The sequence below is a fragment of the Chanos chanos genome, chromosome 9 (genome assembly GCF_902362185.1).
Source record: "Chanos chanos chromosome 9, fChaCha1.1, whole genome shotgun sequence".
Lineage (NCBI taxonomy): Eukaryota > Metazoa > Chordata > Actinopteri > Gonorynchiformes > Chanidae > Chanos > Chanos chanos.
In genome coordinates this window covers 7176369-7202010 of record NC_044503.1, presented here as the reverse complement: position 1 = coordinate 7202010, position 25642 = coordinate 7176369, and the positions used below count along the sequence as shown (strand labels likewise).

General features: G+C 42.6%; 2 protein-coding genes across 3 annotated transcripts in view; one reads left to right on the top strand and one right to left on the bottom strand.

The window, feature by feature from the left end:
* Positions 1 to 227: 227 nt before the first annotated feature.
* On the bottom strand, positions 228 to 2390 carry cdkn2c (cyclin-dependent kinase inhibitor 2C (p18, inhibits CDK4)). The gene is made up of 2 exons (XM_030784354.1): positions 2259 to 2390; positions 228 to 593 (listed from the first exon to the last, which is right to left on the bottom strand). Exons 1-2 carry the CDS (start codon positions 2388 to 2390, stop codon positions 228 to 230), a joined length of 498 nt encoding a protein of 165 aa, XP_030640214.1.
* Positions 2391 to 4650: 2260 nt separating this feature from the next.
* The window catches only part of faf1 (Fas (TNFRSF6) associated factor 1), a 56791-nt gene continuing 35799 nt past the window's right edge, over positions 4651 to 25642 (top strand). The window contains exons 1-7 of one of the 2 annotated variants that reach the window (XM_030784241.1): positions 4651 to 4927; positions 6469 to 6537; positions 8697 to 8743; positions 13395 to 13597; positions 14471 to 14562; positions 14919 to 15010; positions 20292 to 20397. In XM_030784241.1, the coding sequence (XP_030640101.1) occupies positions 4871 to 4927; positions 6469 to 6537; positions 8697 to 8743; positions 13395 to 13597; positions 14471 to 14562; positions 14919 to 15010; positions 20292 to 20397 (666 nt within the window). In that variant the 5' untranslated portion in view covers positions 4651 to 4870. Of the gene's footprint in view, positions 4928 to 6468; positions 6538 to 8696; positions 8744 to 13394; positions 13598 to 14470; positions 14563 to 14918; positions 15011 to 20288; positions 20398 to 25642 lie in introns of both variants that reach the window. The other variant, XM_030784240.1, reaches the window with a different exon arrangement.

Genomic DNA, 25642 nt, shown 5'->3' with positions numbered 1-25642 from the left:
TTAAATACCTGATATTCAAGTCAGACAAGCCTGAATCTTCTTCAGTCTAAAGAGACCAATGTCTGCTGCTTTGAAGTCAAATACTTAGATACTTATATATTAGATGGAACAAAGTAATATTGACTCCGATTTTAAAATGATAAGAAGAGGTAGTTATTTCTTTGAAATGGTCATTCAACGTGCTACCTCTGTCATACCACAAGTTCAACAAGTGAATCCACATCCATCTAGTTGTTTTGCTGGAGCATGGATTCTAACCACAGAGCAGTGGACTGTCTGTTGTGTATTCTCGCCAAGTCATACGGTGCGTGGCCCTCCACGTTTATGTGAGAAGGGTGCCTGGTCCACTGAAAAAGAAACCTCACAACTCTCAGATGTCCCTCTCTCGCTGCAAGATGCAATGGTAAATTGTCTTCGCTGTCAAGTATATTGACATCTGCTCCATGCTCTACAAGGACTTGTAGAGTGTCTATATAGCCATCCCTTGCAGCGTCGTGAGTTATTGTAAGACCTCGAATAGGGTCGCGGACGTTTGGATCAGCGTTTGCTGTTAGTAGCACCCTTGCAATGTCGGGGTTGCCAAGTTTCATCACCTGAAAAACAAACAAAGCGTCAATAATCCTCTGCAATCTCATGATGCGTATTCGGAATGTTACAGTATAATTAAAAAAATCATTTTATGTGATGGAAAAAAAAAATACTACAAAACAGAAGTACGAGTCTTTCATATGTTAGACCGCCTGTATTTCTTGATGTACGGTGTCGGTTGCATTTCTAACGGGATTTTTATCATATTATTAGTTCCTGTCAATTTTACAAACAAAAATATAATTAATAATGACTGTTAAGTTTTAAACGTCATCACAGAGATACCTCTTTACATCGTCTATAGAAACAGCGTGGATAGGCTTCCCTTTGCTGCCCAGCGAAGCTCTTTTGAACTTGCTTGTGCTAAGTCTGACGTACAAGTTGTGGACGCATGTCTTTTGGTCAAAATCAATCGAACGAAATTCTACTAAATATAAACATTTAGACAACAATATAGATAAATATAATACACTTTTATAATAAACAATTGTTTCTCTGTTTTTAAATTGCTCATAGTCTCGGTTACCCGTTTCAGACCATGGGGCTGGGAGACAAGTGTATTTATCCAAAATTTTATCAAATTGTAATACATAAAAATATCGAAATTCCTGGCCTCACGGGCCGAGATACTGTCATATTGAAAATACTCTTTGTTTTCGTCGCCCCGGGATTCCCCTATTGAGAGTCATTATGAAGTCAAAAAAGATACTGCCTGTCAAAACGGTATATAGGTATGAGTAAGCAAATGGTATATCCACTTACATAATAAATACAATTTCTAACAATACGTAGTTGCGTCTACACACAGTTAGAATATTTTAACAAAAGTAACCTATAAACCAACGTTTTGCAGTGTAAATAATTAGCACCACAGAATTTCTGCACATGACTGTTTGTTGTTATTTTTCAAAGAAAAATGTTGTGTAAGTATTACCATTTCAAACCCTCTTTAAATTGTCTTCATATTGCTATTATATCCCAAACAAATCCTATGATACAGCATGTTTCCTGTACATTTCAATCTATAAATCTATTTCAAGATGCTTTTCTTTACCCGAATTAAGATCAACAGTCCATACAAAATGGTCCATATACTGTACGTATAGGCTGTATAGAGATACCTCGAGTTATTTTTGTGAATACATTGGAAACAGACGTACAAGCCTACAGCAATTCGATTGTGACTAACGATTTTTTGGGGCTATAAAGGTATACATCTGGTATCTGGTGAGGCAATGTACAAACTACCTTTGCATTGATATAATTAACTCTGATTATAGGGAACATCGGGAGATGAGGCCAAAAATAAGTTTGACAGTAGGCTATCCACGTGGTGGCTGCAGTTGCAGTAGCGTAAACAAGCTTGGTGATGTGCACCGTCACGTACTTGGCTATTCAACACAAAAGACCAGGTGTCTATTTATTTTCTCACAAAAAGCATCGCCATTAAAAAAAATATGTTTATATCACGTTTCAGCACTAAGTGTAAGCGGTCGCTTCTGTAACATGTACAGATAAAATAATATGGTAGCCCAATGACGTTTTTCATTAATCAGTTCTTGGCTGAAAATGTTTGACAGGCTACAGCTAACGTATTTGAAGCGTATTTATCTCATGGTTATTGAGAAGCGAAAATTCATTAAGGACATGAGTGGATGTGTAATTCCAACCTGCAATGCTGTCCTTCCGAATTCGTTCCTCTCATTAACGTCAACTCCTCTTTGTAACATCGTTTCAATCTCTTCTATGTCCCCTCGTGCAGCTGCACTGGTCAGCATGTTTGCATCGGTGGATCCAGCCATTCTATTTTGTCAAGAAAATAGCCAATGGATAAAATATCGCCGAATCGGTCCTTGGGTTCCTCTGTTGTTGATTAAGATGATAATTCTTGAACGCAATGCGAAGTGTTACGATGCTGTAGTAACTCTGCGCCTTCAACGCTAAAATAACTGATACTTTGCCAAGCTCCACCCAGTTTTCATTTGTCCAATTGTAAAGATTCTGCTTAAGGTCGGATGACGACTGCTGCATCCCATCTGAACCCCGAAAATGCGATCCTCACCTTTGTGGAAAACATGTGCGAGTGCCACAAAAAATCTCACTCATCGCTGGCATGCAGAAAAAAGCAAAGTGCTTATCGCCCACATGACGTGTAGCGTATTACCAATGAATACAGTCTGTGCTCAGTACGACCTGACTCCGCAAACCTTAAATTTGCTCCTTGATGTGGCCCAGTCTCTCTGAAGATTTCATCTCGTAATGTCTCCAACATTAAACAATGCGGAGTATGGTAAGAAACGATTCGTTTATTTTAATAGTCTTACTTACTAATGCATATTAATTAGCTGTACTAACGCAGTACTCACATCCACTTGCTCTGTGTCAGATCTGACTGCAGTCTACTCATCTATACGTGACTTCAGTTAGCAACATAATATAAAAAACAAACTAATTTCGTGTTCCGTTACTTTAAAAACATTTCGCTTTGGATTCGGTCCCATCGAAACTGCAGAGATGCAGGTGCTTTAGTCCCCGAAATTGTCCTTCAAAAATTTGATTTGCAGGCTCTGATACTCCATAGTTGACAATGGGTGAATCCAGCTTGGGGTCTGAAAATAAACAAGAAAAAGATTAACTCAGTGCTACAAAGAATCGGATCCATGAACATGAAGGATGGATTCTCAAAGTTTTATGTAAGCTTCCCGCCCATTTTAAACTGAGGAAAGTCGTTTTGAATATCGCTCAGCTTTGCTAAATTAATCAGAAGTACGGCAGATGTACTGTAATAAAAATAACAGCCGTACTCAAGTTAATTAGAAAACAGACTGAGAGACGATATAACGTACAATTCCAGTGAGCGAGATTAGCCCGTACTGTCCCATTCACTCAGACTGTGGGAGAGACTTCTGACTAGGCTGCTCGCAACTGCCGCAAACTCACAAATCTGTAGACCAGCATATCCTACATCAAGCTTGATATCACATGGTAGAATAACGTTGCTACGTCTACAAACCGAAGCAGAAGAAATTGATAAGTCAGATTGTTTCTGTATGTACCTGTACGAATAGCTAATAAGTTCCGCGATTCGCTGTATCTTCGGATCATTCTGACATGGGCGTTCGATCACCTTATAGGCAGCTGCCTTTTTCAAGGAAAAGTTCCGGCTGTTGTTATTTGTCATCACTCATTTTTTGAAATAAAGAGCTAGGTATCCGCCCACTTTAACTAACAGACAAGGAAGGCGGGACTGTTGGGTAGAGGCAAAACTGTTGCTCAGCGTTATTTGAGGAAGATTTCAATATCACATATCGCTGTTGAAACAAAAGTACATTTCGGCAGTATCATCAACTTAAATGAAGGGGCCTGTGCACACCACTTTAAGCTTCCAAGTAATAGCCAAAACATTGCTAAGGCTGGAGGTTTGATGCAATCGAATTCTAACGTATTCAGTTACGTTGGTCCGCTCAATAAGCTTGCCCAGCATCCCAGACGCTGACGACCCGTATTAGTCTGCTGAATTTACCGTAAAGCTGCCAATGTTAGTTACCGAACAAATAAACTGGTACGGTCATCGCATGTAATAGTGATGACATCTCCTCAAGGTTATAGACAAACTGCTTATACAATTACCACGAACTTTACCCTCCGATAAACGCTATTTGATTGTTTTTCTGAATTAAAATGTTAAATCTTGAAAAATGATATGGCCTGACATTTTGCATGTAATTACCATTTAGTTCTAAAGTTTTATTTTAGCGCTTGTAAGTTGCGTTAGCAAATCAGTTTGGGTAAAAGCTGTAGCCAGAATAGACAACATCACTGATGTGAAACAAACGCGACAAAATGAGTTCTTAATATCGTATGTTTATTCTGCAGGACTGTGGGATCAATATGCCGTTTCGAATATTATATTCGGGGCTCTTTACAGTTGTCCTCCGTTGGTTTACGACACTTTACGATTGCCGTAGGACGATTCAGATCTGTGAATAAAGATAAAAGTGGCGTTAACAGGGAATAGAAATTTCACTAAAGATTTAGATGACTGGTGGGCTAGAGCACAGTTCGCACTTAATTTGCCGCACACTAACAAGTTCTGGGGTTTGTCTCTTTAGGAATTTAATGACATTATTTTTTTTATATGAATCCCCAGTCACTCTTTGCCTTTCACTGTGTATGTGAGTGTGTGAGTGTGTGACAGACCGAGGGAGAGTGTGTGTCTGAACGAAAGCTATACCTCTATCAGTGTAGAATAGCCTGCTGCTAGCGCTAGCCACTTACTGCAATGGCCTCCGATAGCGATAGCAACATGGATAGAGAAATGATTCTGGCTGACTTTCAGGTGGGTTTTTACGTTCACAAGCTAACAGGCAAATGTTTTTACAACGTTGATGTTCCAGCCCGAGCATGTTACGTTAAAAGTGAAGTAACAACAAGCTAGCAAATGTGTCAGCGGTGTTGTTTTGATTAACTGAGCTAGCCATCTAGCTAGTCATGAGTAATGATACTAACAAGCAGGCTACGTTAGCTGATCTGTTGTCATCATTATCTGACGTTTATATGAGTGTTTTGCCACAGTGAACGTTAAATCTGATATTTCAAAATGTCAGGTCAACACTGGTTTATCAGTCAAAACAAGCCATTAGTCATACGTATTTTAGGCACGCTTTAAGGCTCACTCGATTCATTGTTGCATTGACATTATCTCTATGTTAGCAAGCTAACTAACTCTCTGCGAACTTTACACCGACAATTGTGAATTAACACAATTTTTGAGGTTGTAAAAAGCCAGCTTGCTTTCGTAAACCAATAATCAACCAAGAGAGATTTCAACAACTTAACAGGCCATATACTAAATGCTGTTTTAAAGTATATGCTAATACAGAGCGAGAGAGCTCTCCGGTCTTGCTTAGCTTGTGAGCTAGTCTTCGAGCTATGACTGGACATTTTAATGTTTATGGCTATTGAGAGACTAGACTGGTCTTTGGGGGGTTGTTTACATACCCAAATTTCACGATATTTCTATGCAATAGGCCGTAACACATAGAGTCTTATTGCTTAAGCTGAAGAACTACGTTGGACAAAGGCAAGATATTACATACAGCGTAAATACATAGCTCGTATGTTGAAACAAAACAGTTGAAAGACTGACTCAGCTTGTTTGACGAAAAGATGGGCGAAAAAATGAACTATGGTGCCGCCTTAGTCATCTGTGGTTCTCACAGCGCTAGGGCGATATACTGTTATGACTTTTGTAATTCTGTTGGGAAATGTGCCCGTGGCATGGACGAAATAACCCACATATATTTTGCACAGGATTCCTCCCAAATCATGACGTTTTAGAATTATTTCTTTAGGATAAAACCGTGTGAAATAAAACGACACAATTCATGTATTTGGTAACTGAGCTGAACATAGATTTTTGTTAATTTAGTAAGTATTTCCAGTTTGCCATTTCAGCTCTTTACACAGTAAACAATATAAAACAGTTTAAGTCTTGTGGAAGTATTTTGACCCAAAATATTCTTTGGTACCTAATTGGTATATGTATGGGTTTTTTTTCCAAATTGACCATACAAGGTCATATTCTAATTGAACAGTCATTGCAGTGACATGTAAACGTGTTTTCAGAGTTGAGGTGAACTGCTTTTACTGGGGAATTTTACCGTTTGTTTGCTTTGAATCTAGGACTTATGACCTAATGGAGTTATCAGGCTAGTATGAAATTAATCATTCCCCCCAGAAACTGAATCTCATCTGCTTAATTAACGTTGAACTGACAGCCTTCCGGTTTATGTATGTAACTTAACTGACTTTAGTCCAGATAAAATTGGTTAATGATCAGCTGTGATTTTATTCATTCTTTTATCTTTTTTGTTTCAGGCTTGCACTGGTATTGACAACATTGCAGAGGCAATCACCCTTTTAGAGCTTAACAACTGGGATTTAGTGGTAGGTTCATTTTTCAATGTTTTAAACTTGACTTCATGCTAAAATTAAACAAAATGTTAACAGTGAGGGCTAAAAAGGACAGTGCTTCCCTTTTTGTCACTGTTGTGATCAAAGCATGTGTCTTTTCTTTTGATTTATGGTAATAATGTTTCCAAAAGGTAAACAGTAACTGCGTGTGAAAAACATTAGGGAAAGACCTAGAATGAGAAGCTTGTAGAGCACACTGTCAGCAGGTAAAAGTGTGTGTTGAAAAACACATTTTTCAACGCTGTACCTCCCTGCTTGCCTTTCAAGCATTTTTGAGCAAATGACAAAAGTGTGTCCATTTTTATTGTGTTTTATGGACAAAATACACCTCTAAATAGGCTAAATACTTACAATTCCTGGCTGCTTTTGGGCTATCAGATTTCTGTTAATAAGAAAAATAGCTTAATTTTACAGAAAAAATTACTCTGAGAATAACTTTTAATGGACTCCACGAAAATTCTGTGAAATATTCTATTTTGAGTTGACATCATGAATGCTGTCATAACATATCAGCCTCAGAAACTGTTCAATTGGATATCATTTTAAAGATAATAATTGATATGAGACTTAATTACATTTTTATAGCTAAGGGATTATCTGCTTATGGCACAGGGTACCTGCGGGTTTTACTCCGCTCCGTTACTGCCCTTGTGTTGTTTCACTCACAGGCATGGGCAGCAATGGCCGTAGAAAATGCGCTCTGTCAGTTTGTATATAAAGTGACACTTTCAAAGAGCGGCGAGAAACAGAAGTTTTTGCAGAAGTTCTGATTTTTTTTTTTTTTTTTTTCTCTCTCTTTTCACAAAGTAACCCTTTATCTTTAAAAGAGGGTCCTGTACATAGGCTAGCAGTGGGCTGGCAGAGATTCAAAGAAAGCAGGCAGAGCCCCAGCTGTGGTTAGACGCACCTGTAAATGTGATGACTTGCTTTTCCTTTGCCGAGCCGCCGTAAGGTGGAGGGAAATCCACAAAAAGGGCCCTTCTGTAAAAAAAAAAAAAAAAAAGGGACGCGATGGCCAACAAGCGCTCGAACGCCTCAAATGCGTCTCGCTTTCAGTTCAAAGGCCCTGCCTTCGCTGCATTGGCCAATTTCCTCTTCCTGGGGCATTCTAGATTCGAGATTACTTTTCAGAACTATGTTCTCACAGCCCTATCTATACACTTCAGATTTTTTTTTTCTTTTTTTTTTGCAACACTTGTTTGCTTTGTTAATTGGCGAAGAGGGAAAAAAACCCCCAAAAACCCTGAATATCTCTGAAATATATTTCCATCACATGTATTTTGGTAGCTCTGTCGACCTGTGCACCTGCTAATGCTGTTTGTTCTCGCTCACACATCCAAATGTCACGAAACAAGAAGGAGCTTAATCACTATGGCCTGCATGTATAGAGATAGAAGCCTAATGTGGTATGTAGTTGTATGATGGTGGTGCCTGTTGTACTTCTACAAACAGTCTGCTTCATCGTTTGTCCTGCTCCTCAAGTCCTTAACCAGAGATACTGGCACCGTTTAACAGCACAGTCTGTTTCCTGCAGTCACTTGGAAATCTCACTGAGCTGAAATGGAAGTACTCGGAAGTGCGGCATTCTGTCCATCAGACGGATAGTTAGAGGGTGCAGTTTTTAAGGGGATTTGGACAACTTTTGAGTTACTCTGCCAACCTGCGGTTTATTTACGGGGCAGCAACTTAACGAAATTCACACATCTCTAATCGACCCGGTCTCGGTTGCTTTTCGGTTCAGCCGCGGCTTATTCGGTCTTTACGAAGCCACAGCGACCGTATGCCTTAAATGACGGGGGGGGGGGGGGGGGGGGGGGGGGGGTAGATGCTTGCTTTGGACCTTTTCCCCCCACTAATTAAGTTCTCCTTAATTCCTGCCTACCAGACATGTCTTTTTAAAAATCAGAAGAATTTATTCATGACTTTTTTGTTTACTACCTGCTGTACCTGTAGGCCAGTTGGATTTAAATAGCCCAGAGAGAGAGGGAGAGAGAAAGAGTTGTTGGAAAGGCATGTAGCTGTTTAGTTTTATAGATTTTTTTACTGCTGTGAATCACTGATGAACAAGCTTGGCATCATTATGTCTTGCTGGAGGGGCATAAACTTGTTGCTCTGTTGCTTTGTATCTCCAGGCAGCCATCAATGGAGTTATACCACAAGAAAACGGAATCATGCAAAGGTAAGCCAAGCATATATTACACTGGGATCTTTTTTGTGTTTGTTTGTTTGTTTTGTTTCAAAATATATGTTGATATACACTTTAATTGACAGACCTGTACCTGTTTTTCCTGTTTAAAGCCAGTCAATTCAGTTAGTTTTCCTACCTCTAAGTCTCACTGACTTATTTGAATACTACCGGAGAATGAAAGATTTTTTTAAAGCACTGGTTCCTGTAACAAGCAATGTTTTAAGGTCTGTCTTTGCTTTAACACAGCTGACTGTACACAGTGAATAATTATCTAGACCCTGATAGGCTAGAGTCCTATGATTGATATGACTTAAAATGTGTAGAAATGCGGGTCCACAAGGTTAGGGATCCGTGAAGACTGTAAATATACCTTGGAGGTGCCGGTGAGTCAGGGGTGGACCAGGTATCCATTTCTCCGGCGCCGCTATCAAAGTCGAAACGTGAAATGACGCCCCGTCTGATCTGTGTGTACTGTAAACAGTAAAACCGTTTTTAAAAAAAAAAAAAAAAAATCGTTACCCTTTCATGTCGTTGGCCTCCTCTCAAAAACAGCATTAATTTTGTTGATAAGATTGTACTTTTTTTTTTTTTTCCTCCTCTGTCGTGATGAGGTCCAGCTGTGGCCTTTGGTTGTTGTGGTGTTGAAGCCGAAGACTTTTGTTTTGTTAATGAGCAGCGCTGTGATTTTTTTTTTTTTTTGCTGGCGTTCAGCACCGTAAGACCAGGCAAGTGTTAAAACTGTGACGGCAGAGTTTGCCCGTTGGCTTTGTTGTTTGTTGTTTAAATTCAAACTGGCAGGGAAAAAAAAAAAAAAGGGATCTGAAAGTGTCCCCACACAAAGGGTTGCATCACGGACGCGTTTGCTGTGTCACTGATTAAGCTACCGGAGCCTCAGGAAAGCTTTATCACATTTCTGCCTAATTTTTTTTTTTTTTTTTAATGATTGCTGACATACCCAGCGAGTGAGGCAGAATCCAGCAGAGAACTTTTGCTGGAGGAAAAATAAAGAGGGAGATGGATAATCAGTAAAGTTTATCGCCTCGTTCTTCTCAGGAAGCTCAGCTTGCAGTTATTACTTTTTTTTTTTTCTTCTTCTTCTTTTTTTTTTTCTCTTTTCAAATTTCAACACTCAGAATAACAGGAAATCGAACAATTAGCTTTACGATGGGGTTTTGTGGCGGGCTGTTGATGACCTTGTTAATGGAGAGGAACTATCAAACAAGGCAGGGGACTTTTTATAGGACTGTGGACAGATGTGGGCCCGCCTTGTCAGTTTGAACCGTATCACCGTAGAATTTCCCAAAAAAGCGCAACAGCATTTGTAAAATACAGGCTGGCTATTTTTCAAAAAAAAAAAATTTTTTTTTAATTTGCTCCGGTCTACCACAACTTCCATTGCCTCTTTATCTGATCTTTTATGTTTTTTTGTTTTTTTTTTATTTTTATACATTGAACATAAAACTGTTCAACGTTCTGTCAACCGAGTTAAATAAACGCAAGCTGAACTGATTTGCATTGGATGTCCTAAAGAGACCAAAGACCTACATTGTGTGGGTTTTTTTTTTTTTTTTTTCGCTCGTGATCGTGATGCGTTTTGTACTGAACCTACTCTCTTGGCACGGTTTTAGGCGCAAAGACGTTAACGTCCATATTTAGAAATGTGTCGTGCGTAGCAGTGATGGCGTTCCGTGGGCGCAAACAGGTTTATTATGTTTTGTTTCTCTTCTGACAGGAGTACTTAAACCTAATATCTGCGGTCAGACGGCGCTTGGGCCTTTTTTTTTTTTGTGAAGAGAAATAAGCGTAGGAAAATCTTTCCATATAAGAGGAATTGAAACTGTTAGCGCTAAAGGCTTTTGGAAGCATTGTGTCCGCGGTACGTGCCCCGTCTCAACGGTCAGTGTTCGTGAATGTGTCGACTTCAAGGACAAATATATTCAGCCCCGTGCGTTTTCTGTTTGGACGGTTTATTTCGCGTGAGTGTGTGCGAGAGAGAAAGAGAGAGAGGGAGAGAGAGAGAGTGAGAGAGAGGTTTGGGCATGAGACCATGTTTTTCTTAAAGGCGCATAATTATGAATGGAGCCAGGCAGAGCGTCTTCCAGCCAGGCCATTTAGCGAGCGGCTGGCACCAGGCTGCACCCGTAGGATGGCATCTCTCCGAGAAGGGCCCCCATTGAAGCCACCGTGGCCAGCTGGAGGCCTCTTCTCAGCCTTAGGCCCCATACGCTGCCAAGCTTTCGCTGGGTTGAGACTGCCATCTAGATGCACACAATGGAACAGCCGTTTCTTAACTTTTTTTTTTTTTTTTTTTTCTTTTTTATCCTGAGGGGGGGGGGGGGAGTGAGAGACAGACAGAGAGAGAGAGAGAAAGAAAGAACCCTAAACGGAATCTTTAATTTGTATCTCAGCGTACAGCAGCTTGTTTACAGATCACGAGATTATCTTAGCGACCGAGGGATTTGTGCTTTGGGGCGTTTGTAACCGTTAAAGCTGAACCTTTACCGCACAGTGCTTTCCAGTACGGGGAATGAGATTCTACTGCTGCTCTTATTCTGTGAAGGGGAGGGGGGGAAAAAAGCTGAGATGATCATAGATAATATTTCAATGCAGTTTGTTATAGCGGGTGAAAAAAAACCAACCAAACAAAAAAAAAAAACCCAACAAAAACCCAAACCATACTGCAAGCAGTTTATGCGGCAAGAACAACTGGTCTTTTGTGTGCTCTGCGCTGTGTGACGACCGAAACTGAAAATGCAGTTGTTACCTATGAGGAGGGCTTGGGTGTCTCTTGTTTCAGGAAAAGGATTTGTCTAAACTCATTTGGGTTTACTGGGGTCTGTATGGGTTTTTTTTTTTTTTTTTTTTTTTTTTAAATCCAGTCTTTGAATTTTCAGCTTGGTGGTCTTACTTCACCCAAAGACTCCGAAGCTTGTACATTTTTTTAAGTCTGTGTCATGACTGTGTACGTGTTTTTACCGCGCAGCTGGTGTCGTTAACGACGGCGACATCGTCTCTCTGCGATTACGAATTAGTTATCACCCAAACTGCGCACTGTAACGGACAGCGTCAGCGTTGTCGTTATAATCAGAATGTTTCCGGAAGTTCTGAGATGGGCAACAAAGGCTTTATCTGCAGTGAGTCTTACCCACACTAGAGGGAAGCCTTGGAACTCTGCACCATCCAAAAAAATATCCTTTCCCTCTCTCTCTGTCTGATGCACTGAGGTCGCTGGTGCTAGGCCTCTGGGTGCTTCTAGCTCGTCAGACAAAACATTTACAATTTTTTTCCCCAAATCTTTATATTTTTTTATACAATTACAAAAAAATATTATGTATATATGTGTATATATATATATATATATATATATATATATATATCAGGCTATTATAAAATGTGGCCATTTCAGTTTATGATAAATATGTAATATGTCTCGAACTTGATTTTCATAGCAGATATGGTTGACTGATTATTGTTTGTAACTTCAGGATATGCATGCTTGGCCTCACACTGTTTATCTATAAAACAGCACAGCACTCTCCATCTCCTTATCAGAAGAGGGTAGATGGAGTCATTCAGTCTTTTAGTGTGTGGGGCAGCGTTTCATGCGAGTAGTTTGCATACATGTCGTAACAGTAGAAGGCATGGCCAATGTTGCTCTGTTTTTCTCAGCTCCGTTTGGGTTTTTATTTTTCTTTCTTTTCTTTTTTTTTTTTTTTTTTTCTCCCCGTGTAACGATTTTTTCCTGCACGCACCCAAGCTCCTAACGTCTTTAACCTTTTTGGTATTGTAATAAGGTGGGGATAAATGCATTCTTTGTGTCGGGCGGCTGGCACCCTGCTCCCTTCTCCCCAGCGCGATACGTGCCGACCCCGGAGGAGAAGAGTGGAGCCTTTGTCCCAGACTGGCCCAGAGAAAAGACATTATTTACTGCCATGGGGGACAGGGCTCCAGGGAATCCAGCCATCACACACACACACACACAGAGAGAGAGAGAGAGAGAGAGAGAGAAAAAGACGTTTTGTGTCTTTGCCCCTCTGTGGTAAAGAGAGAGAGAGAGAGAGAAAAAAAAAAAAAAGATTTTCCTAAGGGCCAGACAATTCATCGTCTGTTGGGCCTTGCCCATATTATTCGGGTTGTAAAAGCCTGTTTACACGGACTCTGATACTGTTTGCATTGCCGCTGAGCAATCAGTGTCGCCACGGCCACGCAGGGCGCTCTAGAGTTCTCCTTCTGCTCCTCTCTGCCCGCTGCTTTTCATTATGCCCGTGATCGCACCGATGAAACCAACTGTTACTATAAACAGATCTGATTTAGGCTTTCTGTTACTGTTTGTTTTGGTAGAATGTCGAGTGCTTAGCTCAGCGTTTCCCAATTCAGCAGGTGCTCCCGGGGGGGGGGAACCCTCTTTCCGTCTCTCCCTGTTTAGTCAGCGAGCGGTCAGTGAGTGTTTTGCCGGTGCTCCTGGTAGTAGTTGGCAGATTTTAGTTGGACGAAATCAGGGTTACGTGTCTGGGGGGAGTCGTCTCTAACATCTGGTAATCCCGCCGGACGTCCTCGACGACCGGTTGCCCGGGATCGCCGCCCCCGCGACCCGACCCCTCCCGCGTGACGTTTTTTTTTTTTGTTTTTTTTTCTCTTCCAGCCCGGCAGCGGCGACGGCGCCCAGTCCGGCCGCCCCTCCGTCGTCCTCGTCCGCGTCGTCCTCGCCCCCATCCTCCTCCTCGGCCTTCTGTCCCGTCGCGCCCACGCGGCACATCGTGGAGCGCCAGCCTCGCATGCTGAACTTCCGAGTGGACTACAGACAGCGTTCGGTGGAGGTGGTACTGGAGGAAGGCAGCGCAGTGGGTAAGCCAAACCCTCGGTCCTGCCGCCTGCTTCGGCAAAAAAAAAAAAAAAAAAACGAAACGAAAAGAGAACAGCCGTTTTACCTTACGTGTAACGTTTTTAGAGGGACTTTTGATAAACAGCCTCCTGCCACTGCACTGTTCTAAACGCTTATGAAGACTGCATACCCTGCAGGGGAATTCTGAATGCGCACACACACACACACACACACACCCACACACCCACCCTGTCTGTTGATAGTGGAGGGAGGGGGGTGTTCTAAATGCACCCTCACAACTACCAGCGGTGTTCACACTTTAGGATTATTCCAACACACACACACACACACCCGTTCACGCCTCTGCAGACTTCAAAACAGACACACACACACACATGTACATGCACTTGATGTAACAACTCAAACCAAATTACAGCTCCTACACCCCCACTAAGCACTTCTTATTAAACGCCTTTCTTGGTAAAGTCAAAACTTTCATATGTGGTTTTTCTGAGTAATTGTGAAGGTTCGTTTCCAGGTATTTGACTACACGATAACCGACCACAGTCTATTTTCAATTGCAGTGTTCTCTGTGCCATTTCCATGCAATGACAACAAAATAAACTTGATTATAGGACAACGGCCTCAGTTCGGTCAGAGTGAAAACCAATCAACTTTTCTGTCATTTTTCGCCAGCGCGAAATCAATTGTAATTATAAGACAAAAATTACATTTTATGTTCTGGCGACGTTAAACGGCGTTCTGTCACTCAGAGGCTGCCGTTAGCGGCGATGTTCGACGAACCCGTCCAAACAGATTTATTTTCACTCATGTAAGATGTTTTTCCGCCACCTGCTGGTGAGAGAGGGTACGACAACATGTTTTGTGCTTCACAGGTGAAATCAAACAGATCCTGGAGAACGAACTCCAGGTGCCCGTCTCCAAAATGCAGTTAAAGGGCTGGAAAAGCAGTGATGTAACTGACAGCGTGAGTTGACTTTCAAAAATCTTTTGTTCTCATCACCGTATTTAAAAAATATGTCTGATTGGAAAGCTGTGCAACGATGAAGCTGTACAATTTTTTATATATTTATGCTTTTAGCTTAGCATGTATCTTCCAGTGTTATTTCTGCATTACACAGCGTAGAAAACGGGTAGTCTTCGGACAGTCCGTCGCGTGTCCATTTCATAACATTTGACTTCATTTGAACTTGTTTCGTTTGAATCTAATTTCTCTTTGGAATCGTAATTTGAAGTGTCTTATCTGGTCACTGTTAACGTCATTTCGGACGAGACAAGAAAATGTTGTTCCTCTTTGTCTTACTCTGTTGTCTGTACCCACAGACGATTCTGCGGAGTTTACACTTGCCTAAAAACAACAGCCTGTATGTACTTACACCAGACATCCCTCCCACTGCCAGCAGCAGCCAGGCCAGGTCAGTGCCACTGTCTCCGCTCTCTCTCTCTCTCTCTCTCTCTCTCTCTCTCTCTCTGTCCCTTTACATTTTGGTATAATTACACTAAGTTTTCCAGAATAAAACTGAATCTGCATCTGGTTACTGAACTGAAAGACTTTAAGCAACTTGTGCAAAAAAAAAAAAAGTATCTGGAAAAAGAAAGTGAGATTTTACCCTATAAACTCTGTTAATATGGAGTGGAGGACTGGTTGCATTTTAATTTTGATTAACACTTGAAAACCTGTCCACACACATTTGGTCATATCTATCTATCTATACTGCAACACTACCCTATTTCCTACCTTCCATACTGCAACACTACCCTATTTTTACCACTAGATGGCACTGTGTGCTAAGGTTTTACAGAATGTGGTGAGTCAGAGTGGAACATTTATGATGAACTTGATGAAATCAGATCAGCATTACAGTGATTAAATTAATGTTATAAATGGTAAAGATTCTATTATAATATTATAAGGTTTTCATTTTAAATCTTCATCTCCTAGCTTTAGAAAATAGCAAATACTTAGAACTGTTAAAGTATCTGAAACCTGTTATTGAGCCACAATTAGAAACACTGAGGAGCAGTGAGATTGATGTTCCGGGTTGAGCCACGAATTTGTCCTCCAGACAATACAATGATCTAATAAGCTGAAACAAAATAATCTGAAACAAAATAGATATTAACTGCACAAAACATTTTTCAGCAAAACGTAGCGAACCAGGGAATTTATACCTAAATATAAATATGTGTTATCTTTAAATTATATGTCAGTTTCGTCATTTTTAAATGTCAAAAACTGTTTTGTTTGACCGTCTTAATCAGCTGAAAAAAAGATTTCCTGTCTGATTGTGTCAAGTTACTTTTATCCAGTTCACTAATTGTGAAAATCTGTTGAAGCATTCCCGGTTGTTCACAGACTTTGGTCATCTGATACGTTGTTCTTTAATGTCTGAAGTGGCTGAGGTTTTGTATTAGAGGGAAGGGACGGATTTGGGAAGAGAGAGAGAGAGAGAAATAGAGAGAGAGAGAGAGAGAGAGAAGGGCTATAATTCTTGAGGTGCTAAAGTCCCTTCAGTAAGACTGGGGTCACTATCAGCCGTTGGAAATGGGTGTGTGTAATTATTTGTGTTGATTGGGGCAGTTTCAAGGCCCAGCGGGGAACTGAGGAGATGCAATGACATGCGACACCAGGCAAACAAGAGCGTTTGCCGGCTTGTGTGGACACTGTACGCCGAGGTGTGAAAAAAAAACAAGAACGGAAAGGAAAGTTAATAACAGGCTGTAACCTTATGTTGTGATAATCACAAGATTCACATAAGTGTCTCGAAATTTACAGCTTTTTTCCCCCCCTTTCTTGAAACACTATTATCATAACAAATTATCAAGTGAATGTACCAATTTCGATGAAGACGATCTGGTTCGGCGTTTGGCGTAAATTTTATTTATCCGACATGCTCGTTCCAAACGCCATGTCAAACTTGAACCGCTACCATTTTTCCCTGGCTCGTCTCCCAGGAGGCGCCTGGCACCTCGACTTCTCACCAGTATTTTAACATAAGGATCCACTGTCGAAACCTGCTGTCTCCTTTCATGGCACTCCAATTTTCCAACTGCTATAAATGACATTTATAGTGTCAGTACCTCGTTAGCCCTTATAAACTACTTTGAGGGAGTAGGAGAGCGCAGGGGGAAAAGAGAGAGAGAGAGAGAGAGAGAGAGAGAGAGAGAGAGAGAAGCGTCTCGGTGACCTTGTTGCAGTTCGTGACTGCATCTGACGTTGTCGGTTTCCCGGTGCGGTTAGAAGCGATCTCCCCCTGCAGGGAGAGCAGGCAAGCTGTTAGCTGCCGTTAAAAATAACTGTCACACCGCCGTGAGAGGGCTATGGCACCGCCGCTGTGAGAGAGACCTCATCCCAACTGCCGCCGCGCGTAACTCCGCTCCAGCTCCCGCTTGGCCCTGTTTGGCTTAGCCTGATCGCTTTTGTTATCTTATAGAGATAGTCAGGACACGGCAGGCAAGCACAAACAGAAAATGTTCTAGAGACTTCTCAACCTGTCCTTTTAAAGCAAGAATTAGTCTTATCACTTATCGTAAGGTTGAATAAGACATTTAAAGGCTTAAACCTTTATCTGTAACAGTTTTAAGACGCATCTGTAATGTTCACTCTGATTATTGCGACTTGTGCACCAAATCTATCATATTATTCTCAGGTAGCAGGCGTAATCAAACCAACGTTAATCCATTTTGATAAACATAGCAAATTTTTTTGGGAGGGGTCTGAGAAACCCCTGTTCTGTGTCATGTAGTATTAACTTCTTATTTGTATGTTTTATTAGATAATTTTAAGAATTCCTACTTCTCATTTTCATCTCAGACAATGAATTTTATATGAATTATCTCTAACATCTTTTTTTTTTTTTTTAAGCAGCATTCTCATGGAGGTCTCGTAGCTTCCTGTGAGATGCACCTGGCAATAGCAGTTACTCTATCAGCTCTTTGTTTTTGAGTTTGTAATGGAGAATGAGATCCTGTTATAATTGGGAGACGCGTTTGAAATCAGAACATAACAAATACCAGCCACAGTAGACAATTACCGCGGGGTAATATCTCCACTCACCATAACCAAACAGATTAATCAAATACATCCTCCCATATCCGCGCCTACCCATTTCCCTCCTCTGTTTGATTATAAATAAATTGGAAGACTTTGGAGGCCTTTCCAGAGAATTTTTCTTTCCAAGGTAGTTACAGAGACCCGTTAGCGAGCCAAGCTCTCTCTCTCCCTTCTCTGTGTGTGTGTGTGTGTGTGTGTGTGTGTACTGTGTACCGACTTTCATCAGCGCGAGGTATCCAAAGCTCTAATCTCCAGCATAAATAATGAAGCTTGCTGAATTATTTAAAATGAATCATCTATTTTCTTTTTTGCCTCCCGGAGACACTCGTGTGTTTTAAAAGGTTATTTTAATCTGAGCCACCGACTTCAGATACAAATGAGTCATTGCGCGTTTCGTGTCCTTTTTGGGATTACAGATTACTCGGATCAGATGCTGGCGGCGGGAACTGAAATAAAAAGGAAAACGTTTCAAACCGTGACGAAATTAGCCGACCAGTCTGTTCAGTGTGAAAATGACCAAGTGGAAAATGAATTTATTTAGAAAAAAAAAATCAAGGAAGTTTAGATTACGGAGTGAGTGTTAATATTTGTCTGATTCTGACATGTCCCTGCTTCTGACAAGTGCGGCGTTGAGCCTCTGTGCGCGTGTGCGTGTGTGTGTGTGTGTGTGTGTGTGTGTGTAGTTAAAGTAGTTGTAGAATAAGGGAAAACGAGGGGGTTTTCGCCCTGAGTTGGGCAGAGGGACTTTAATAAGCTGTATTTCTGCTCAGGGACACGCTGAGAGACTACAGGCTTATCTCCAAATCAAACCAATCTGTTGAGACTGCTCCTCAGCTTCACGGCAGTTTATTTTCTGTCTCTGCAGCTGAAGTGACATTTTATTTCCGCCACCTCGTGTGCTGTGCTGCTTCTGCCAGGGAGGGGTCAGAAGGGGTAGAGGGTGAGGGGTGGGGTGGGGTGGGGGTGTAGGGAGGGGGGGGGTGTCAGGTCCAGGTGCTGCAGGGAGCTTGGTAGGTCTACTGCTGTGTGTTAAAGCTACACACACACACGCAAACACACACACACACACACACACACACACAAACCGTCTGCCGTGTTTCACAGCAGGGAAAACTTTTATAACCGGCATAAAGTCGGGACCGGGTTAAGTTGGGACATACATCGTACGAAAGTTTGAGACGGTAGCATTCAGTGAAGGAGACAAAAATAATCCTTAAAAAAATCCATAACCAGTCAAGTTTAAAGCGTTGCACGTCTCAGTGTTTATGTAAGTCTGTAATACTAACATCAAATGGTTCCCATATGCACTTATAACACTCTGGCGCTGACAGATACATTTGGTTCTTTATTGTAAACTGCTTTATGCTTCCTGTGAATTTTTTTTTGAGCAGTAAATATTGAAAGTGACTTCCCCCCCTATTAACTATTTGAATTGTTTTATTGTGTAAAATGTAAATTTCTGTTGATTTTAATTGTTAGTCTTCGAAATCGGTCGCTGCATTAAAAATGCATAATGTGTTGGACTGAAACACAAACCACTTTAAATCTTAATCTCCACGGAGTCTGTTTCCTGGAGGGGCTTTGGACAGCTTTTTAAAAAAGATAACGATAACGCCAAAAAATGAGACCTCTATTCATAGCTCTTTCTCCTCTTTTTCCACTTTTACGAATCACATATGCATGTCTTCCACCTTCTGCCCACATTTCCAATCTTCCCCGTTAGCTACAACAAACATTACATTTACATATTGATTTCGTAGTTTTAGTCAATGTAAATACGCTGTCATTACAGTAAATTTGGGCTTCTGTTAACATAAGCTCGTCCAAAGCTCGGCAGATTAAGCCCATGATTGCATAATTAATGTGTGAGCTACATATTAATTCCGTTTCTCCTACTTGTCTGCTTTCATTTGAACCCCGATGAGCTGCTCAGCTTGTCCTTAAGCTTCCGATTCATATTCAGACTCGCAGGCCGGGCGTTTGCTCAAAAAGCTACTTAACCTCCGCCGTTTGCTATTAGGGACAGTTCCAGTGGCTCAAGTTTCCGTCCGTGAAAAGCCTTCCGAACGCCAGGCCGTCCGTGGCGCCGTATCTCGGAGACCTTGGGGGGGGGGGGTTTGGGGGTTGGGGTGGGGGGGGGGGGGGTCACTGCCCTTTGACGGCCGTTCCGCTCCTGTTTGGGACCGCCAGTCCTTTTATCTAGCTCCACACCCTTTAGCAGATCGATAAGTGAGCGTGTGTCAATCCATATGGCTCTGGTTGTTCAAGGAGGTGTGTTTCGGCGGGTGGGTGTGTGTGTTGGGGGGGGGGGGTGATGGGGTGGTGGTGGTGGTGGTGCTTGGGGGGGGGGGGGGGTAAATGTGGGGGGGTGGTGGTGGTGCTGCTGGGGGCCTCTGGCCTGCTCCACTCATGTGGTGCTGAAAGAGGCCGTGTCGTCTGGGGCAGCGCTGAGCAGCAGGGTGGCCTGGGCTTGCCTGAACTCAGACCCCTGGAGGGACAGAGGGAGGATCCTCTCGGCATGAGAGAGGAGCGTGGCGAGCCCCGGCTTGTTGAGCGCTTGACTCTAAAAAAAAAAAAAAAAAACCCTCCTCTTTTTTTTCTCTCTCTCTTTTTTTTTTTTTTTTTGTTCTGTCCTGCAGCAGCACCCTGCAAGAGTCATTAAATCAGAACTTCCTGCTCGTCATCAGCCACCGTGAAGCCCAAAGAGACTACAACCTCAACTTCCCTGGCAGCAAAACCATTCAGGAGGTGAGATTCCACATGTTTCTGTGTCTGTATGTCTGTTTTTCTCTCTCTCTCTCTCTCTCTCTTTCTGTCACTTTCCTCTCATTATCACTGCCTGTCTACATCTGGTTTCCTCTCTGGTCTGAATGACGGTACAGTCTCTCGCACAACTTTACTCAGGTTGGTGCCTCCAGTTACTTACACTTCTCTGATAGCGCCATGGTCCCCGCCTAAAAGTGACGGAAAAGACATCAGACGTGACAGCTTCCAAACGTCACGTTAGCAGAGCACGTTGTTGAGATTAGCTTCCCCCCCCCCCCCCCAAGATCCTCGCTGTCCACACACTCCACAGGCTGATTAAACGAACCCAGAGTTGTTTGAGCATTGGGGCAAATTGGCATGTGCAAAAAGACATTTGGGGAAAATGTGTTTGTGAAGTGGAGGCTTTGATAACAGGGGCATGGAAGAAGGAGCTTAATATCTCTGGCTGGAAATTAAACACTGGATTGGGAGCAGATGAAATATTCATCGATGCCGGGGACTTCCTATTTGTCCTGCATTTATTACAGTGTCTGCTCTGAGTTTAGAGCTCATTCAAAGGAGAGGAGGAGGGGTTGAATCGCCCATTTCAAGTGCTCAGTACCCTCCTAATAGACTCTTCCATTCTTTCTCTCGTTGGCTCTCAGTGCATAGTGGCCTTTCAAAAAAAAAAAAAAAAAGCAGCTTTTGAACACCCTCGAGTATCATATTTAAAGTTGCTGCGGAATACAAAAAAAAAAACAAAAAAAAAAACCCCACCTCACCGAGCTCGATTTCAAATCGGGGCGAGTCCACCCTCCACCTTCACGTTCTCCGACGACCGTGGCCCGGTAACCTATGCAGAAAGATCTGAAATGGCTCCATTAATTATTCACAGCAGGAGGCCTGCTCCACGCTAAGTGTAACAAGCTCCCCACGGATCGACAGCGTTGCCAAAACCCCTCCTCTTTGCTATGGAAGCCATGGCTTGGGCTTCGCGGTGCAGTCATGGACACTGATGTATCTCGGATGTTCATTTGTGCCTGGGTAGAGAGCGTTCATTTCAGCCTAACGTTTTGTCAGCGGGAGGGGAGTTACAATGCCAACTGGTATTTTTTTTTTTTTTTTTTAATCGAACACAGTCCTTCCTTCTACGTGTTCCAGTGAGAATCTCTTTTTTCCATTCCGCTGTCACCAAAAACTCTTTTGGATTAAAGCCAACGTAGCTTTAGAATATTCTCATCTCACCTGCGGATCGTCTTTCATTTTTCAAACTATCGCTTGCCGACAATCCGTGGTCTACCTCAAACCACCCTTCCCATCCTGGTTAGTCCCGTGTACTGGCTCATGGCGGAAGACTTGGGCTAACCACTTCCCCCTCCGTCGGCCCTGAACTTGCTGTGTTTTCTCCTCGCTCAACGCTCTGCCGTATAGAAAACGACTGGTCACCATTACAGTAATCAGCCTACTTGACAAGTTTGTAATGGTGCTAATTGAAGAGATTAATAGAGCAGCGGAGGAGCGGTTCTGGCCCCTCGCTCCTTCTCTCAGCAGATGGTTCTGATGAGCACCCACTGTGAACTTTAAGTGTTTCTGCTGGGATTACAAAAACTGGTGGAGGGCGACCCGCCGTGCGGAGAATGGCGGCCGGGTGGAGGTGGGGGGGGGGGGGGGGGGGGGCGGGGCCGGGGCCAGGGGGGGGGGGAGGGTTGGGGGTGGTGGGGTGTTCGGATGAGAATGGAGAGGAGGACGAGGGCTGGTGTCTTGGTGGGGGAGCTGGAGAGAGGACAAAGCCCAATCAAACAAGCCCTCCATGTCCTTATGCATGCTTGTCTTCGGCCCTCTTCTGTTCATCAGCAGAAAAGAGAAAATGAGCTCCCTGGACACCCCCCCCCCCAACCCCACCCCACCCCATCCCTTCTTTGGCACAAGGCTCTCTACAGCTCAACAGGAGTTTTGAACGTATTGTCCCTTTTTTGCTTAGGCGCATGTAGGATACTTCATTTGATAACCATATCAATTCATATTTGTCAAGTGGAAGCGTGGCCATAGTCACCGCAGGTTGGAGAACAAGTGTCAAGCAGAAGTCATTCTGACAGTAGCAGTAAAGGGAGAGTATAATGTGTGTGTGTGTGTGTTTTTGTCATTAGCACGACGAGGCTTGTTTTTTCGGGGGTGTGAAAGAGCGCGGTCTAAATGAAAAGGAGAGAATAGAACAGCGGGGTTGTGGTGGATTTTAGTGTACTCCGTAAACGCTTCCTTGATGCTTAAAAGTGACGTTAAAGTCGAACAAGCAGTGTGTGTGTGTGTGTGTGTGTGTGTGTGTGTGTGTGTGTGTGTGTGTAGGGGTGATGGTGGTTTTACAGTCATGGCAGGGAAAAAAAAAGACTAAAAAAGTTGTGTGTGTGTGTGTGTGCATACGAAGGGAATGTAACAAAAAAAGCAACACGAGAGACCCGTTCAAATCCCTGCTCTCTCTCTCTCTCTCCGTCCTCCATTCAAGTCGCTCACAGCCACATATGGAGGCTCCTGGTTACCGTCTTTTCTCCCTCTCCTCCTCCTTTGTCTTAACAGAAGACTAACCCAATGCTTTCTTCTCGCGCATATCAATAGAGAGTGAGGGTCTCTTCTCTCTTGTTTGCCTTTGCCAAGAGGGGAAAAAAAAAAAAAAAAAAAAAGCTTTCGCTTTTGCCTTGTGGCTCCCAGGGAACGCGGCTCTCTCCCCGCACTATTTGGCCCTTCGGGGCCCCGGCCGCTCTGATTGGCATTCCCCAAAAAAAAAAAACCCCTCAAAAAAAAAACAAAAAAACACGGGGCTACTCTAAGCTGCAGAGCAAATGTTTGCCAGGAGAGCGGCGGGCAGAATAGGGGCCCCGGACAGACAGGGGGGCTCAGGGAAGTCCGTGACCAGACGAGCCGTCCGGGGGATTTTTTTTTTTTTTTATTTTTTTTTTTTTTTACCCGGGGCCGCGGCCGGTTTTTCACCCCTGCAGCTGGAGAGGGACGAACGGGAGAGGAAGAAAAGAGAGATGGAGAGTAAAAGAGTGGTGAATGAAAGGCATCTGGTGCTGGAGAGCTTGTGACTGTTTAACGGCAATCTCCTTTCTTCTTCTTTGATTTGTCTCCAGCCAGGGATTACCAGTACTTGGCATTTAGAGAGGTTGGATCATTAATGTGTGTGTGTGTGTGTGTGTGTGTGTGAGAGAGAGAGAGTGTGTTCATGCCTGAGTGTGTGTACTTATTGCCTGCATCAGTGTAATAAATGATCCCAGGTGACATCAGAAATTACAGTTCACACATTTTACACACTCACACTTTTATTTATTTTTTTCTTTTCTGTTGAAATTGTGAGGGGAAAAAACAAAACAAACCTCAGTAAATAAATTCCTATTATTTTTTTTGTTTTCTCCTAACAAGTTTGGCCTTGGCTTTCTTTTTAATGGTGATTACGACCAAGGAGTTTTCTGTTAAAGTCAAAAATAAGAGTAACCTCTGACTAGACGCTCTGGAGTTTAGACTGTAGTCAGCTAAATGATGACGGGATTTTCTCATCCCGGGTTTAAAGAACTGGTTGTAATTCCCTATCTGGCAGTAGGGGGGCAGCATGACACAGCAGGCTGTGCTGTTGCTTTAGAGAGGTGTGGATTTCAGTCTGTCTGTCTGAATACATTCTTTCCATCTGAAAAACTAGTCTCAGTGTCTCTATACAGTATATTTTGATCCTCTCCACTAATGAACTGGGCGGCTGTTCGACTTGAGGGAGTTTCGCTGGCATTTCCATGGTTTTCCCGTTATGGCGGCAAACCGTTGTACATCGACATATGAGTGAAATTCTCGAATCCTCCCGCGTTTCTCCCGTAAATGCGGCAGGGATTCTCCCGGTGACAGCCGAGACCGCCAAGATGTCTCTATCCGAGGAATCTCGCAGTGTTTTACCAGATAATGTCAGGTTTTCCTTTTCAGCAATCACGGGCTGTCGCTAGCCCAACAGCAGAAGGTTCTACTGTGACATTTAAAAAGAAATGCCACCAGATATTAAATTAAACGGAGTTTCTTCTTTTGTCTTTCGGTCTAATAGTACCCCGGTGTGTTTTGGTTAGGTTGCCTTTTATGACAGGTTACAAATAGCATCCACTCCAAAGCCCGTTAGGCTCAATTTCTTCTCTCTTTTTTTTTTTTTTTTTTTTGAAAAGACACTCGTATGTAAACTGCTTACCCTGGAGGGTCTGTTTATCCTTGCCTTGTATAGCTTTCTCATTTAGTTTGGTAATGTTGGCTTTAATTTGGAGACTTCAGACTGTTAAAAAAAAAAAAAAAAAAAAGAAAGAGGAATTGATATGCCTCATGAATAGTTAACGGCCGGGCTGTTTGTGAATACACGGGCAGGATCAGCGAAATGAGGTGCTCTTGTGTTCTTCATAATAGCCAAGCAAGATCTTATTAGAGCTTATTTCTCACAGGGGGCATCTCAAGTAAACAAATATTCTGTCAGATCTCCACCTGACTTCTCAGCCTGCTTCTCACAGATCACTTCAATCCTGTTTATCATTTTAATTGTGACTTATCTATCTATCTGTCTATCTCTCTCTCTCTGTTTCTTTGTATATTAATATATATATATGAATATATACATATATGTGTGTATTATAAACATATATGCATATAGTGGTACCCACACACATATATATCTACGCCTACTTATCTTTATATTTACACCTATGTCTATATGTATTTGTATTTATATATATTTCTTTTTTTTTCTAACTTGGATACACTGCATTTCTGAGTGCCCTCCTCCCGTGTAAACAGTGATAATGTGTTTTTTTTTTTTTTTTTGGGCGGTGGAGTAGGGTATCACAGTGCCTGGTGCGGAGGCGTGAGAGTGTTTGGGGATGTTGACTGTAGGGCAGTTCTCATAACTAAAGGCCTAGGGAAGTAAGCATTGAAATACCAGTGTCCCCCAAGTGGGCCTTTTTTTTGCGCTGTAGCAGCTAAATGCTGCAGACAGGACCTCTACGTTGGCATTAGTTTCTTCTTTCTCCTGGGCTGTTCTGACCCGTGACCCAGAACGCTTCATTACAGCCGGGCGCTGGTGTTTACGGCTGCCTGCCGGTCAGCACTGGGCGGCGAAATCCCTGTAGTCCTCTGGTCAAACACAGATATTACACTCTGTAATAACACAGGCCAACCTGCCTGACCCCAACGCACTTCATAAAGGATAAGGCTCACACTGTGTGTGTGTGTGTGTGTG